This window comes from Electrophorus electricus, chromosome 7 (assembly GCF_041902795.1).
Source record: "Electrophorus electricus isolate QZ-2024a chromosome 7, ASM4190279v1, whole genome shotgun sequence".
Classification (NCBI taxonomy): Eukaryota; Metazoa; Chordata; class Actinopteri; order Gymnotiformes; family Gymnotidae; genus Electrophorus; species Electrophorus electricus.
Window position 1 is genome coordinate 29,042,136 of NC_137503.1, and position 16,357 is coordinate 29,058,492.

At 39.5% G+C, this 16,357-nt stretch overlaps 2 protein-coding genes across 6 annotated transcripts in view; one reads left to right on the top strand and one right to left on the bottom strand.

Moving 5' to 3' along the window:
* The window catches only part of atad2b (ATPase family AAA domain containing 2B), a 61,377-nt gene extending 51,304 nt beyond the window's left edge, over nucleotides 1–10,073 (bottom strand). The window contains exons 1-15 of one of the 2 annotated variants that reach the window (XM_026997788.3): nucleotides 9,884–10,073; nucleotides 7,401–7,558; nucleotides 5,376–5,407; nucleotides 4,524–4,671; nucleotides 3,593–3,689; nucleotides 3,218–3,368; nucleotides 2,902–3,036; nucleotides 2,736–2,811; nucleotides 2,381–2,482; nucleotides 2,155–2,266; nucleotides 1,861–1,976; nucleotides 1,561–1,735; nucleotides 939–1,027; nucleotides 621–780; nucleotides 184–274 (exon numbers count right to left, since the gene is read on the bottom strand). In XM_026997788.3, coding sequence (XP_026853589.2) covers nucleotides 184–274; nucleotides 621–780; nucleotides 939–1,027; nucleotides 1,561–1,735; nucleotides 1,861–1,976; nucleotides 2,155–2,266; nucleotides 2,381–2,482; nucleotides 2,736–2,811; nucleotides 2,902–3,036; nucleotides 3,218–3,368; nucleotides 3,593–3,689; nucleotides 4,524–4,671; nucleotides 5,376–5,407; nucleotides 7,401–7,558; nucleotides 9,884–9,991 — 1,750 coding nt within the window. In that variant the 5' untranslated portion in view covers nucleotides 9,992–10,073. The remainder of the gene's footprint in view (nucleotides 1–183; nucleotides 275–620; nucleotides 781–938; nucleotides 1,028–1,560; nucleotides 1,736–1,860; nucleotides 1,977–2,154; nucleotides 2,267–2,380; nucleotides 2,483–2,735; nucleotides 2,812–2,901; nucleotides 3,037–3,217; nucleotides 3,369–3,592; nucleotides 3,690–4,523; nucleotides 4,672–5,375; nucleotides 5,408–7,400; nucleotides 7,559–9,883) is intronic. The other variant, XM_081717933.1, reaches the window with a different exon arrangement.
* A 687-nt stretch (nucleotides 10,074–10,760) lies between these two features.
* Nucleotides 10,761–16,194, top strand: ubxn2a (UBX domain protein 2A). 4 transcript variants are annotated; one of them, XM_026996406.3, is made up of 8 exons: nucleotides 10,761–10,892; nucleotides 11,297–11,443; nucleotides 12,170–12,232; nucleotides 12,437–12,560; nucleotides 12,782–12,891; nucleotides 13,029–13,106; nucleotides 13,757–13,918; nucleotides 14,713–16,194. In XM_026996406.3, exons 3-8 carry the CDS (start codon nucleotides 12,189–12,191, stop codon nucleotides 14,894–14,896), a joined length of 702 nt encoding a protein of 233 aa, XP_026852207.1. In that variant the 5' UTR covers nucleotides 10,761–10,892; nucleotides 11,297–11,443; nucleotides 12,170–12,188; the 3' UTR covers nucleotides 14,897–16,194. The 4 variants fall into 4 exon arrangements, with proteins under 4 accessions (XP_026852207.1, XP_026852141.1, XP_026852003.1 ...); XM_026996340.3 differs by having other exon boundaries at nucleotides 10,763–10,892; nucleotides 12,430–12,560; nucleotides 13,029–13,166; XM_026996202.3 differs by having other exon boundaries at nucleotides 10,764–10,892; nucleotides 13,029–13,166.
* Nucleotides 16,195–16,357: the final 163 nt, after the last annotated feature.

Below are 16,357 nucleotides of genomic sequence, written 5' to 3' on the forward strand. Positions count from 1 at the left end.
TTATAAACAGACAAGTGATGAAGCATTACTGATCTGAGAATAATAGAGCAGAGGGCCAAACAATGCCAAAAGAAAGAAAAAAAACAAAAAGAAGGGAAAAAAAATAAATAAATAAATAAAAATAATCGGCATTCCATAGCTCCATTTGGAATTGTGAAAAAGGCTAGCCAATATGCCTCTTACCGACACATTTTTCTGCCAACTCATCCACAAAGGGTTCTGCCAACTTTGGGCTCCAGTCCCTGGTGTGGATTTCTAGAATGTGCTTTCGGGCCTGAGGAAAAGAATATACAGTGGGTGGCTAGACAGGAAAACATTTTATAAAATAAGACAATTAAGACAGTTTAAATAATTAAGCCTTATGAGAAAAGTGTTTGACCCTAAGTTTTAATTGTCGAGACACTCAACAATCTAAGTACAAGAATGCAGAAATCAGGTAATCTTCAACGTAACACTGGGCATGCACCAGTACAGCCCACTACTACTAACTGAATTAGCAACATTATATAGTTAAATGGTCCCATTAAACTGAATTCATAACATTGCTGCTAAAGTAATATGCAAAGCTTTAGGGGGAAAAAAGACTGCATGTAGGAGTCAGTTTCTGAAAAATCAGACACCTTTTTATCTGGCAGGTTGAACAGAAATTCCCGATCAAAGCGGCCGGGCCTCCTGAGTGCAGGGTCGATAGAGTCGAGTCTGTTTGTAGCACCAATGACCACTATCTCCCCTCGACTGTCCAAACCATCCATTAAAGCCAGCAATGTGGAAACTATGGAGCTTAGTGTAAGAAATAATGAAGACAAAAATGTAAATATACGGTTTTAAGGGAAAGAACAACAGTAATCCTTATAAAAGACATCCAACAGCCAAGCTTTTTAAAACTAAATATTTGGTAACAAGATCTGCAGTGACATGGATAAATTTAAATAAATTACCTGTGGATCTGATCCTGTCTGCTAGAACGAACAGGTGCAAGGCCATCAATCTCATCAAAAAAGATGATGGAGGGTCTCATGAGGTATGCCTGTAGGAAGATGCAGAGACTCGAAACATGACTAAACCACAAATGGCATTACACAGCAGTCTGGGAGAGGCAAGGCTATACTTTGTTGCTGATGCGTTTTCCCCCCCATCTTCTCCCTCAGTAGCCACTGCTATGACTCTATGGTCTGAGGTTATACTGCACACCATTGCCTTTTCTTTCCTAGTCTGCTCCATTTCCTTAATAGAATAATGACTGCAGAGCTGGGATTGGCTGTGGCAGTGGGCACATGTAAGAGGTGAGGAAGAAACAGGTTCCACCCACCCACCATTCAGACCAAAGGTTTAGTTGATGGTATTTTCCCTTTTCTGGCAGATTAGTCCCCCCCAAGCTTGTTTTAGGCATGCAGCTCATCCCTGTTGACATTGTCCATTCATATAATTTTAACCTCAATCATAGCAATCAAAAAAAAAGGAAAGAAAAATAATTTATGTTATGTTGACCTCAATGTTGTAACAATAAACTGTTCCAAAACATTGTTTCAGAACAACACTGAACAAGCCTAACTGGCCAACCTGGTCAAAGAGAAGGCGGAGCTGTCGTTCTGACTCTCCAACCCATTTGCTGAGGCAGTCAGCTCCCTTGCGCATGAAGAAGGACACCTTCCTGTCCCCTTGACTGCACTCGTTAGCCAGTGCCCGTGCCACCAATGTCTTCCCTGTCCCTGGAGGCCCATAGAACAGGCAACCCCTGCAGTAGAAGAGGCAAGGATTTATCAGAAATTCAAGAGTAATTGCAAGCTGTCGTGTAATGATAAATAAAGTGACAATATAAGATGTGTGAGGTCAGTGGGAGCAAATCAAAAGGCTCAAGACCTTGGAGGCTGGATCTTGAACTTCTCGAACACTTCTGGATAGAGAAGGGGAAAGATGACCATCTCCTTGAGAGACTTAATGTGGTCTATAAGCCCTCCCACACTGTCAAATTTCACCTGCAATGAGACGGCCTAAGATAGAGCTAATCTGAACCTTAACAGCACAGATTCAACCTATCTCCAGGTTATGCACGAGAACATTAAATGTTTAAGAGAATCCTCAATACTATAATATGGAATATGTACACATTAACTTTGGCAAACTTCTAAAGCAAACCAGAGCACAAAGACTCACAGAGGTGTCCAGATTCATGGGGTCCACATCAGCTAAACTAGCACCAACTTTCACCCGATCACGAAGCACTCCGCTGGCCAGGTCTTCAGCTCGCAAGTTCATTGGCAGACATCTATCATGCAAAAAGACACTTTATTGTACTTGAAGTGACTAGTCCAGAACCAAATCTCTCACAATGGCTAAAAAATGTGTAAATTTATCCATGTGACAGATGGCATAAGGTCACCTGTTTCGAGCACGTGTCATGCTTTTACTTTTCCTCCTCTCAAATCGTTCCTCATCTGACGAGGACGTGGTATCACTACTATGGATGGCATGCTTCTTTATTCTGGTGGGAAGTCATGAAAAAAGGATGAGTGACCAGTGAAATGTTCGAACAATGCAGGAATATTTGCTCTCAATAGCAACCATAACATTACTTTAGAAATAAAAGGAGTCAAATCAGATGTTATGGATCATTTCTTATTTACACTGAACGTTTGTTACTCAGCAACAACTAAGATTTTCCAGCTGTTACAACCGTTGGAAAATACTAAGTGAAGACTTCACAAGGTTATTACTTGTCACAGGATGTCACAGACCTAATATGGCTTCTCCTTGCAGGGGATCTGAGTGTGTCAAACAGTGTGTTCTTGCTTTGTTTCCTGTTCACTGGCTCTGTAACAAGACATGAACAGGCAGAAACAACAAATTGTTAGAAATGTACGTTTACTACACAACACTGAAAATGCAATGGCCCATGAGTACCTATGGGTGGCGCCTCATATCGCTGCACGGCTTTGCGCTGCCTGAGGTTGTAAGGTCTGTCATTCTCCTCTCCCGCTTCTTCCACTTCATCTCCTTCATCATCCTCATCATCCTCATCTCCCTCTTCATGTGATTCTGAAAAATGAATAAACAAAGGAGACAATATTGTAAGGAATGTAATGTAAGCACACACATTACATAATTACAATCATTTAATGTGTTTTGTACAAAACGTATGTATGTTAATCATGCTAGAAAGATATAAATATAATATTAAAATATTACCAATGATATGTCCATCAAGCTATAAGCTTACCCCCAGTTCCTTCTTCCTCCTCCTCCTCCTCCTCCTCCTCCTCCTCGGGGGCCTCAGATTTACTTATGACTTTATGGTGAGTCTGCATTCCAAATGTATTCCTCCTCATGGACTTCCGCCTCTTCACCCTGGAGTACATGTCCATGTTTTCCTGTCCAATGAAGATACACGAAACTTAAATACAGCTCAGGAAAGTTTCAACTTAAAAAAAAAACACATTACCAGTAGTTACTTTTACAAATAATTTCATTAGAAGTCAATGAACCAGCATAGTGTAGTTTTATTTAGCCAGTCATATGTAAAATGACATGCAACTAAGATAGAAACTGTTTCATCAGAGTGACACGGTGGCTGTAATACCGAACCAGTGCTCACCAGCTCTGTGTCTGTCCACATGCGGAGCCGCTCCACCTCTCTGTTCTGTCTTATGCTGCTGATGTTGTCCATCTCCTGCAGCACTGCCTCCGCCGTACTGGCAGCAGGGAAGAGAGCCACGTCCAACAGTCATACACAAACTCAAAAGAAATGCTGGGAAAATATCTGAACTCAGTACTTTATTCAGCGTTATGCTACTTATAACTGTAGGCAGACCCACGATGAAACTAGAGGTATAGACACCTAATATGGCAGGGATGAACTAGCTTTGCTCATCACAGTCCAAAATGCCCCTCAGTTGATTCCAACTCCAGCAGGTCTCCTTTCTCTAATACAGTCCTGCCATCTGTCTTTGGGTACCACAAGCCTGACATGTCAAGCACAAAACCAGGCTCAGGGACCTTACTCAGATAACCCTTGTGTTTTTATCACTGAGCTTTTTGCCATTTATTTTATTAATTAGCTGATCACAAAGTAAGCTCGATTTCATTTGTCTGTAGCATCTTAAAGAGCTTTGCGTAGCCAGCATTCTCACAATGACCATAAGACCGTTCCCTTTGCCTGATCAAACAATAAGATGATATATCTAAGGTGGCATACATAGCCTTATTCTAAGCAGCTGCTGATCTTGGCATACTAGCACTTTTCCTTACACAAAGTGAACAGCAAGCTCTCACTGCAGAATGATGTCAGCACTGGTCAACCTCCTTTCTTCTTTCTAACTAAAGGGTGACCTTTATTGGCAGCCACCAAAGTCATGGCTAAATACGAAGCACTTTAGTGAAGGGGGGGGGGGACAGAAGTATATATTCACACTTAATTCCAAATGCTTTGAAACCAGCTCAGTGGATGCATGCATGTTCACTATATAGCACTTTTTGGATGATAAAGTCACAACACATTCACTGGAAAATTCCAAAACACATCTTACCTGTTGACTAGCTGGTCAAACAGAAGGCTCTGATTGAGATGCTCAAACCGGCTCTTTTTCTCGCGGCAGCTCCGCTTTAGCTGAACATGGCCATTCAAGTGAGCATCATCCCCATCTGTGCCGTCATTTCCCCGCCGGGTCATTCGGCCTAGGTGTACATGATGAAAGAGTTAGTTGGCTGTCAATGGTGCACAGCATGGATGCTAAACAGTGCACGTCAGCTTCTGACAAAGGGGCAGTGGAAAGACAATTTAATAAACACAAAGTGCTACATGCAAGTTCAGGTAAATAACTATCTCTGGTTAAGAAACAAACCAGCCATGAGGACAGAGAAGGGCAAACAGCATCAAGTTACAGTCATAACTAGAGCTGGGCAAGTTTACGAATCTTCCAGTAGGTTCACTACTCAGTATGGAAAATGGACAACTCCATATCGCAATTTCAAGAACATGGGCTCAAAGGTGCAGGTGAGGGAGACCAACTGAGAAGTGGGATATGCTTAGAGAGAGTGCTGAGGGAAACCTTTTCACTAATTGCTTCTTTAGGTACAATATATTATTACAATGGAACTCCCTACAACTTACATAAAAAGGCAAACTAGTTCTGAGACTGGTTTACAGATGTCAGCAATGCAAGAAAGTGTGGCAAACCTGGATAAAATAATGCCATAAGGCACTGCATTTCAACCATTAAGGTGTTCTGGGAGCAAAGTATGATGTGTCGAACATCGCATTACATGTCAAAATCATCAGAATGTCAATTTAATTCTGTATCACCAGTAATAAAGATAACCCACATTTATGCCAATTTATCTATACAAGCCCACTAAAAAAAAAAAGAAGTGTGCCTTACTGTGTCCATTTTGTAAGTCTTCAGTGGATAACCTGGAAAAAAAATTTAAACGACAATATAAGGTTATACATTTAAAATATTTATAGAAAAATAGCAGCACTCTAACATTAAACTTGGTAATAGTTCCTTAAACTGTTCCAGTCATGTTAATTTACTGGATTAATTTACTAGACTGTGTTAGACCACCAATAACTATTCCATCAAACAATGCTTCATCCCCACTAAGGTGACTATCAGTAACCTTCATAACTTTTCAATCGTCTAATTCAGGACCGCCCAAATCTGGATCTAGTGATCTACCACCCTGCAGAGTTTAGTTCCAAGTCTGTCAGAACGCACCCCATCCAGTTAATCAAATCCTTCAATATCATCTTAATATCAGAGCTGAGTGTGTTAGATTAGATTTGGAACTAAACTCTGCAAGGTGGTGGTGGATCTCCAGGACTGGACCTTTTTTTTTTTGTATTTACCTGCAGAACACTCACTGTACATCCTGCATCAGTTGTACACTGAATAATCTAATACATAGCAAAGATATAAATAATTTCTTCAAGGTAAGGTATTCATAATCAAATAAAATTCCATTGTTGCAATACCTTGCTGAACAGAAATTACAACTTAATTTTGACATTGACACCCAGAATGTTCATAACCACATTTGAACAATAAACATGGATAATAAAATACTGACAGAACATGAAATTATAGGGCAAAGTGAGAAAAAGAGCTATGGTTCACAAACCTAGCAAGTCAAGCATATTCAGCAATTTCACTGGTCATTAAATCCTGGCAGTATTTGACCACAAAGACGACATTAATGCCCATGAACTAATCTCCTCTTTGCTGTACAGCTATAAGATTAATTGATCTTGTGCTCTGTAAAGAAACTGAATCTGCATTCCACTGCACAGAACCCCTAAGCTGTGCCCTTGTATTCCCTACACACTAATCGCATGATGTGAGTCAAGGAAACTGCAGTTGATTAAATCCCTTCCTTATGCCTTATATCATAATCACACAGAAGACAATATATATGTTTAGCATTTTTTCGTCTTGACAGCTGGGCAATTAGACAGTTCCTTTGTTTGCTATGGTACAAATGTGGTTATCAAACTACTGAATTGAACCTATGTAATGATTATTACATAGGGTTATCATTAAAAAAAAATCATCTAGTTGGTGTTAACTAAACAGTTTGCAATAGCCAATATTTACCTAAGGATAACCATCATTAGCTAACCAGGTTAATAAAGTAAATTTGTTTTCTGGCTGAGTTAGCAAATTTTCTGAACATGTTTCTCCCATACCATTGATAGTTTTCAGCAAAGCATTATGAAATATTCATATAACTCACAAATGTGAACTCTGACATATTCCCATTTATTTAATGCTCTTAGATAAATCAGCCAACCAGCAGATTCATCTCACCAGAAGACCTTGAGACACGCAATGACTGATGGAAAAACTTTTCCATCAACTTCTCATGTAGCGATAAACCATTATACACTACTCCCTACTTCCCTTCCAACCGAAAGTTTTCGCTCCCAATGGTTTAGTATTTCCCTTAAATTAGCCAAATGCCTTATATATCCTACTTTGCAGGGAACTACTAGCATTATTGGAATGTACCTTGAGTCTCTAATAACTAATTCTTAGACATCATGTAGGTCTAGGTACAAGAATTAGGCTTCATTTTCCAAAATGCCTTTTACATCAAGGGCATTACAAGGTGACTTGCTAGAGGCATCTATTGATTGAAAACAGAACTACAGCTATTCATGCTCAAACTAAAAATTATTTTTAATTTGAGCATTATTTGTTAAGGGAATTGAACCCAGACGTGTAAAAATAAATAAATAAATAAAGTTAGATTCACAAGAAACTAGAAATCACAAATGTATCTGGTTCAGTTTAAGATAAATGTTGATCTAAAGAGTTTAAGGTAATCTTGATCTCAAGTTGAGCCCCACATTAGCTCGCACATCCATACATTCAGTCCAAGAATGCTGGCTTGGAAGAGCTCACCTGGTGCAGTGTTTGGAGATGTTCCATGCGACTCTCTGCCCTTTGCTCTGGGGACTGGGTGAAGTGTCACTAGAGCTAGGGGGCGTCTGTCTGCGTGTCCGCTTAGACGGAGGAGATAAGTGAGGGCTACCACAGCTGACATCACTGCTGGGGTCCTTCTAAAGGATGTTAATGAACAAATGACAGAATTTGCATCTTACTAAAAATAAAAATAAAAATAGCACTCTGGCATTTGTAATTTTCAAAGAGTACCCCCCCCCCCCCACCAAAGAAAAGTGATATTTTGAAGCAACATCGTGACATAAAAGAATATATTACAGTTAAGTCATGAGATGACTTAGTCTTTGACTTTTAGTTATCATTGTAACCAGGGAAATGGATAAAGACTGGAAGACCTGCTAATCAGCAGCCAGATCCATCACACTCCACTGATCATACAAGTAGCAACCTCGTGTGATCTCACATACTTTTCTTTTCTCAGCTTTTATTTCCTATCTATCTGTTGCAATAGTTCCTGACTCTTTCCAAAGATTCTGCACAGCATGAACATATGCAAGGTCAGATATGCAAAATGTCCCCAAGACCTTCATGCCACTGCTTGTAAATTACAGTACACCCCTTTTAACAATCTGAGTGAGAGGCAAACACATAGTAGCATAGGCACTGCTCTTCATTTTGTATGTATTTTTGAAGAGTTGAAACAACACAATATAGTAGTTTTCCAACATGATCTAATTTGCATAAATAATTTACAACAATGGTTAAAATTGTTCTGTACTTATGCAGTTAATTCTACCAGAGTCTCTGCTGCACTCTATAAACCATATATAACTGTCCAAAACTAACTATCTTCCGTCTTTTATCTTCTAAGATGAACAATTGCCCCAGTTGTCTCTAATGCTAACGCAAGCGCAACCATGAGGGTGAATTTCTGCTTGTCTACCCGTCAGACCGAGCTGTGTGACCACCATGAACCCTTCAGCTGTACCTGACTGGCTCTGAAGACTATGCCTGAGTGTCAGTGAACAGCCCATCACCAGCTCCACTGGTTCTCCTGCTAGACTATGTTAGGATGTTGTCACCAAATAATCTGAATAAATCTCTCAAATACTTTTGTGCCTTCTGAGCCTTGGTTCCTCTAAGATCTTTTTCCTCATGCTCCCATGGAATTCTTACTTGCCAATGTCACCTTAGATTACTCATTAAGGGCCTGAACCCTGATTGTCTCTACAAATTATTACAGTAATCCTTTGTGGCAATGTGTTGTAAAAAGTGCTACACAAAGTATCTGAAATCTGAACTGAAGTAAATATTTTGTGACTCAAATTATTTGATTTTTGATTGATTAGCTTGTTCGTTGTGGGGGAGCATAGTTATTGTTATTTTACTTCCCTTCTTCAGTATTGCAAAGCATTAACAAAATATTTGACATTTGAGATATCTGATGCATTTTCAGTATCAGCTTTAATGCCATTGTGGAACACACTTTTAAAAACAAAAGGTCCTTTAACAAACATAAAGCTGAAGTGGAAAAGAAACATTTCGATGACTTTCTACAGCTAACCTAACAAAAAATAAGCGCTTCTTTCAACGACACCGACGTGGGAAAATCGTTCTAGATAGCTAAACACCACAGACAACAAACACATGCTAGTTAGTTAGTCCGCGTGGTTCCAAATTCACACAAGTAACGTAGCTTCACTGACGAAAGTGCAACAAAGCGGCTCTTGGTGACTTCACAACTCTGTCAACAGTGCTAGCTAGCCTGCTAATGTCTTTGCCAAAGCTCAAGTTTACTACCAAACTGGAGTTCACTTCCTAAATAAAGAACATCGTCCGTTTTGAGCCACAAGAGGTCTGCTTCAACTGTGCCTTTACTTCCACCATTTTATTTATTTTTTTGCATGAAATTCTGTTAGTGCAAGTGGTTAGGAAGGATAATGAACAACGCAAACTGAACAGCCCCCGGGGAAATGGTCTTTTGTGTTTATATCTCCGTGCTGTCAGTTGCTTGAACAGATGACAATCCTCAACTTGCTAGCCGACTAGCTAGCACAGCAAGCTAACGTTAGGTCCTTTCCAGCTGGGCAAGCACAACACCAACACAAAGAGAACTTGGGGGCTCCAATAAACTATTACTCTGAGCAAGCTTGGCTAGCCACTGTATTCCCGTTGTTACAAACGAAAAGCGGCCAGCAATGACAACGTATGTCGGTGTCATTCACAAATCACCCATTTTCCTTATCGGCGAGTGTCACTCATTGTCGGTATTCATGAACAAAAGGAGGTAGCTACCTAGCCTATCTTAGCTAGCTATCAATGAGGGACATCAATCTTAAGGCCAGACTCGGTAGCTAAGCTAAAATAAGCTAAGCTAAGCTATCTGTAAGCTAACAGGCTAGCCAGCCGGGTACTAAGGAAAAGAACCCGGCTAGCTAACAGGCTAGCCAGCCGGGTACTAAGGAAAAGGACCCGGCTCTTACATGGTTATGCTCGTCCAAGTTTGGATTATTCCTAAGAGACGACCTCGTCCGACCAGAGATGAAAGGACTGCATTGCTTGAGATGGGAGTTCTTTCTTGTATTCACCATGATTCTCTGGCGTCTTGAATCTTCTTAGCTCTGTCAATTCCCTTTTATGTCTCAGCTAGAGTGCCGAGGAGCCATTCCTCTCTCTCGCTCTCTCCCTCTACTGTCGGTAGACGAAACTAACTGGCAATCTACTTCCGCCTAAGAATTACTACCGTAACATTGCTGCCACAATTTCTCTAAATTATTTCACAAACATCCCTTACAGCTTTGTTGGCATTATTGCAAAGTCAAATAACGACAGTCTCTATTAGCTTTAGTCTATAATTAGCCTATTAGGAAATTATATTAATCAATGTTGTTAAATATCTAATTTTTAATTTAGTAGGCTGCAATGTGTAATACTTTTACCGGCAAGCTTCGTGTCCATGCAGTAAGTGTTTTGTTTTATTTGTTTGTTTGTTTGTTTGTTTGTTTGTTTGTTTGTTTTTACAAACTCAAGTCTATATATGTTTAATAATTTAAGCCAACCTGTAAACTATTAGTTCATTTAAAATATTCATTCAGTCATTTAAGAACCTTTTATTTCTCTATGAAAGTGATCATACTCCTTCCCACAAATTCACTTAAGACAAAAGCATGTCTTGAATATTCAACGTGTAGGATGTGATGCAATGCAATCAAAAGTGGTTGTACAAAACAGTCTATACATGTGTAACCCATCTGGTGTACCCAATTCAGATTTACAAATGAGATGGAGCACTTGCTGTATTAAATAACAACTTGCCATCAGCAGCTGTGACTGAACCATGGACTCAGAGCTTTGCGCTGTTACCAAGGAAGAAAACCGGCTCTTGATGTGTTGTACGCGGTCTTTGGGGGAATACGCATTCTGTCTTGGCTATACAAACGAATACTTTATTTCTTCCGTCATTTCTGTCTTGACACAACTGCTTAGTTGAGGGTAAGCTCTAATGTGTAGTATTGTAGTTTATTCCTTCCTGTAAGAGGGAGAGAAAGAGAGGGAGAGAGTGCGTGCGTGCGTGTGCGCGCGCGCCAGCCACCATCTGTTGGTCTTTTTGCATGGTGCAGCAGCTGCTATATTTCTTTTAAAATTTACCGATTTTATAGCTTCTGATATTTGGCTGTTTTGACAGTCCTGCCTATAAAATGCAATTGTATTCTATGCATTAAGCCATTTAAAGTGGGTTAATTGATAGTGCGTTTATTCTACAACAGCGACATGAAACTGTGAGCCTACACCTGGAACGTATTTCTTTTTCTGTTAATATGTATTATATCCAATATATGCTGCGCAAGGCATGAAATGTGCAGTAGTGAAAATGACATTAACAATTTTACATGCAGTACTGCAACAAATATTACGTCAGCTGGAGGCAGCCGCCAACGTTTTCGTCACAGAAATGGCTGTCTCCTTGTGTGTGGAATAGTGCGGTGCTGAAGAAACTTTCACCCCAAGTACCATCTGTATGACCATCACGGAGGCTCAGACTGGTAACGGTTCAGAGTTGTTTTAACAAAATCAATATGTGGGAATTTGAATATTGTATATTGTCCGTGTTTGAACGTCCGTTTAGCAGAATTACGCATTACGCTGCGCCTGCGTGGTTCACGCGCTCTCCATATGTAATTTTGTCGCACTGTTTGCAGCATATTAGGGATTTGGCTTTTTTAAAATTATTATTCGACCCAACCTTCATATTGAAGCGTGTAGTCTAAGTTTTTAATATTGCAGTGGAGCCTCATGCACTGACTTCACAGGCTCATTTTTATTGCCATGAAAGAAGACAGCTCATGTGTACACTGGCCAGTCCCTTTCATCCGATTTTTGCTTTTGTCAAATCATTACCCCTGAGTGATTGTTCAAGTTGAACTAACTAAGCGTTATTTTTTATCACCACGGACGTCATTTTATAATCGAGGCCAACAGACATCTGGTTTAGGCATTCTGGTCTCTTAAAGGTACAGGTTAGGAGCTGTAGCTTACCTTTAGTACTGAACAGTCATGTGAAAAGAATAAGACCGATTTTGTCATGGCATTGCCTATAAGCAACCTTACTGCACTGTGGAATGTCAATATACATCAAGCTCAGGCTATGTGACTAAACCATAAACCACAAATGTTATGTAGTGTGTTATTTTGTTAAGAAATGCAATATGCTGTTGCATTCCCTTGCAAAACAAATGTAGGTCTTATAAACATTGTTTTTGCATTTCAAGATGGAAAATAGAAGACGTGATGAAAGATACTGATTTTAGAAAAAGAGACAACGATGGCCAATGGTGAGCGTTTTATCCCATAACTGTCACTATTTCGAGTTTTTGATCAGGAAGCCATAAAGTTCTATCCATCCTTGGATGGATGGTTTGGCATCCTTGATGGCCATGATATGAGTGGAAGACTGAATTGTTAAAATTGTGTATGTTTCTCTAAGATATACTTTATTTTCTCCCATTCATTACTATTACAATATAATGAGCTCTTAGGTGTGATGGTGTTCAGAATGATGATGAGGAGGAGGAGGAGACCCCCATGAGGCCAAGTTTCTCTGTGGAGGACCTCCTAGATGAGGTGGAGAAGATCAGCAGTGTCTCCACGAGTGGCAAGAAGGTTACTTAATATAAAATCCCCAGGATGATTTGTCAGCATGTTCACCAAATGTAACATTGCTTCATGAACATAGATCAGCACTGATTTCAGCTATTCCTCTATTAATTCATCTGTTGCAGTGAACGCGAAGAGAATATGATGTGGGCATATTCTTTGCGTTTGTGCCCTGTTTTTGATTTGTTTGGGGGGTTTATTTTGCTCAAATGCGGTCCATAATACAGGTGGAGATGGTGGTGAGGTTGTGGAAAGACGGATTCACTGTGAATGATGAGGATTTACGCAGCTACTCCTTAGATGAGAACCAAGAGTTCCTTGAGGCAATTAAACGAGGGTAAGATGTGATGTGTGAAGGATATTAATAGAGGGTGTATTCTATGATTAAAAACTTTGTTATGGACTTACGAGTCCAGCTGGTTTAGAACTTCCAGCCTCTCCTCCATTGATCTTAGTAAGAACATCTGTTTTTAGGGAACTGCCATTGGAGCTGGAGGGGAGGGCAGAAGATGAGGAGCTAGAGGTCAATGTGGAAGATATGAAGGATGAAATGTATGTTCCCAAGAAGAAGACTTTTCTCCCTTTTACTGGCAGAGGCTATAGATTAGGCAGGTAAAAGTGACAGTTCAGTTGACTGTGAAAGTATGAATGTGAATTCTTTTATCATTATGTATGAATGTGAATTTTTTGTGTTGTGTTCTAATGGCAAGAGTCAAATAAAACAATGTTGTCATTGTAAAGTCCAAGCTTTGAAAGCCAACTTTTGTGCAAAGTTATTTCCTCAATTTCTAGGTACTTTAGTCCAGCTTTTATGTAGTATTTTAGAGAAATTATGTATCTTATCACCTTTAACAATTTCTTACAACTAAATTTCAAAATGTTTAAAGTTTTAACCATCTTATATAAAGAAGAGAAAGTGACTACAACAAATTCTTACACTATCAGTAGGTGGCCTCATGCATCTTTTATCTCGCTAAGACCTTTTTCACAAAATGTCCTGTTTTACCACTCTGACAAAGTGGAAGCGTCATCGAATTTAACTGAAGCTTTGAGTCGTGGATTTAGTCCTGGCAATCACTGGTTTTGAAAATAGCAGCAGAATAGTAAAACGCAGTAAATACTGAGACCCCAGCACACTCTAAAGCATACCATAGCTTTGCCTCTGAGAAATATTAATGCTGTATTGATTCCCTCTCACTCAGCGTGACGCCACGGGTTTTGGCGAGGTCTCGATCAATACATGAGGACTGTGCTGGCCCTCCGTTGCCTGCAGTAGAGCTCGATGAAGACCTACCCGTAACATCCCTACAAATCTGGCTCACAGATGGCCGGCGGCTGGTGCAGAGATTTAACCTTTCTCATCGGTGGGTTGGATGCAGTTCACACAGATTGGGGGCAGTGTGTTGCCAGACCCGAGTCAACTTATGCAGGTGCAATACTGTGGTTGTGCCACTTGGAAATTCTACATGCAAAAGCTCTTACATAACTTCCGTGCAGTTACATAAAGAAAGCTCAGGTGTGTCTCGAATTGGAACAGCTTAGGGGAGATTCAAAGAGTGGTATCATAGCATGTAAGGAGTTGACTGGCAGTTTCTGACTTTAAAGGGCCATTCCAGTGTTTTTCAATTTATCTGTAGCAATAGGTCAATTGCCATAGATAATAACATGTCCCATTTTCCTGTTCTTATAAAAGAAAAACATTCCTTGAAACATTTATAATGGAGGTATTATATGGTAGTGGTTGAATTCCATCAGCTAAAGTTCAAATTGCATAGTTAGTAATATCATGCATGTTCAAAACTACAACATTTCCAATCTGAATGACAGTAGTAATGCAATAACCAGAGCAATAACCTCTTCTTTCTGGAGTAGTCCTACCTCTTTAAGAATAAATTATACAGATTTGTGTCTTAATATACAAATACCTTTGAAGGCACCCTAGAAAAATATGTTTTACCTAAAGGATTTTGGCAGCCACAACAACTGTCCCTAGGCTTCTGTTGTTATTGTTCAACAGGTTTTTCACTGTTTTCTAAAACAAGAAAAATGTCAAAATTGTTTGTCAATGGGAATGAACCATACAGTTGAATATTCCTCTGCCATGCTTGCTGTGTTGGAGAGTTAAACAGTATTGCACCTCCATATTGTTCCATTCCAGTATCAGTGATGTCCAAGATTTTGTGGAGAAGGCCCAGAGGACAAGTTCACCGTTCATCTTAACTACATCTCTGCCTTGTCGGGAGCTAAAAGACAGTGGTGTGAGTCTGGAGGAGGCGGACCTGATAAACGCTGTCATCGTCCAGCGGCCACTGAACACACAGGCACCCTTTGGTCACTCCTGACTGACGCTAAGGGTACACAGGCACCAATTTGGTCACTCCTGACCAAGGCTAAAAAAAAAAGAACCTCCAAAACATATAAACTATTAGTATTTGAAAGTGAAACTGCTTAAAAGTCTATACATCTACCCTCATCAGTCCAGTTTGTAAATATCATTATAACTCTACTGTGACACTCATTGAAAAAAGACACTGATATAATCCCATCAGAATTCCCACCAGTCAACTTAATTTTTTATTATTATAAAAGAGTGCAATAATGAAGAATTATTGGTCATTTGTAAATGTTCCATACAGCATGAACACAACAAATGTTATGGACTATGTAAGTACAGTTCTTATTGATGATGGTCAGTTTCATTTTCTTTCTGGTGTCTTCTGATGCAACGCAGCACACACAAGCCACGTCTTTAATATCAGTGTTGTATAAATATTCTGGAAATGATCTGACTGAATAAAGATAAACCCTGAGTACACATTTCTGTGTTTAGAATAGGCCTGATTACATTGTGTCTTACCACTGCATTAAGTTTATTGTTTGTGTGTGTGTGTGGGGGGGGGGGGGGCATCGAATGATAATGAGCGAGATTGTTTTGCTGATTTGTGTTATGAGCATTGAGGCAGAATTTATTTAACATATATGCACCTTGCCTAAGCAAGAAGTTCTTTTGTACAGACCTCTGCTTGCAATAAATTTACTAAATGATAAACCCCTGCCTGTGTTCTATAATCCACTGTTTTAAAGTGGGTAGAGGTTTCATCCTTTTGTAACCTAGTTTACTTGCGCCCGATACTTGCTTTAAGCTTGAATGGCTTTAGAACATTTTCCTCCCTCTACTTATAATAATGCCCCATTAAGTTACTGGTTCATGTTCAATATTTAAAAAGGAAAGATAGATGACCTGTCATTGAACATGTGAAGAGTTCAGTGGATGGCTTCCTACTTAATAGCCTTTACCTGACTAATCGTGTTTCCATGCAGACATGTATATTCATTACAGAGAATTAATGGAATTTTACTTTTCAAACCACATTGAAAATATGATACACATTCTGTGTATCATGCTTTTCATGGCTGGTTAGTTATTCTGTAGATCTGTACACATAATGCAGAGCATATGGCTAATTTCCTGGTCCACAAGGAAGTCAAGCAATATATTTTTTTTCTTAAGTAAAAACTATTTGGAATTCTGCCATCTCAAAACTGTCATTTGTGGTTTTGTCTTAATCAGCCATAAACTAGTATTCTGCCTTGGCATTGCCCTTGTTTGTACAATCTGCACTAAATGTATGTTACAGTTATATCCATGTTCATATTTCTTTGACTATATTTAAATTGCAGCCGATTTCTTTTTGTTAAAAGACACATCAGCTTACAGGAAATTACACAACCTACAGCTTGGTGTTTTGATACTTTTTCATTGCTTAAAACCATCATCTTTATGTATCAGAGTAATTGAATTA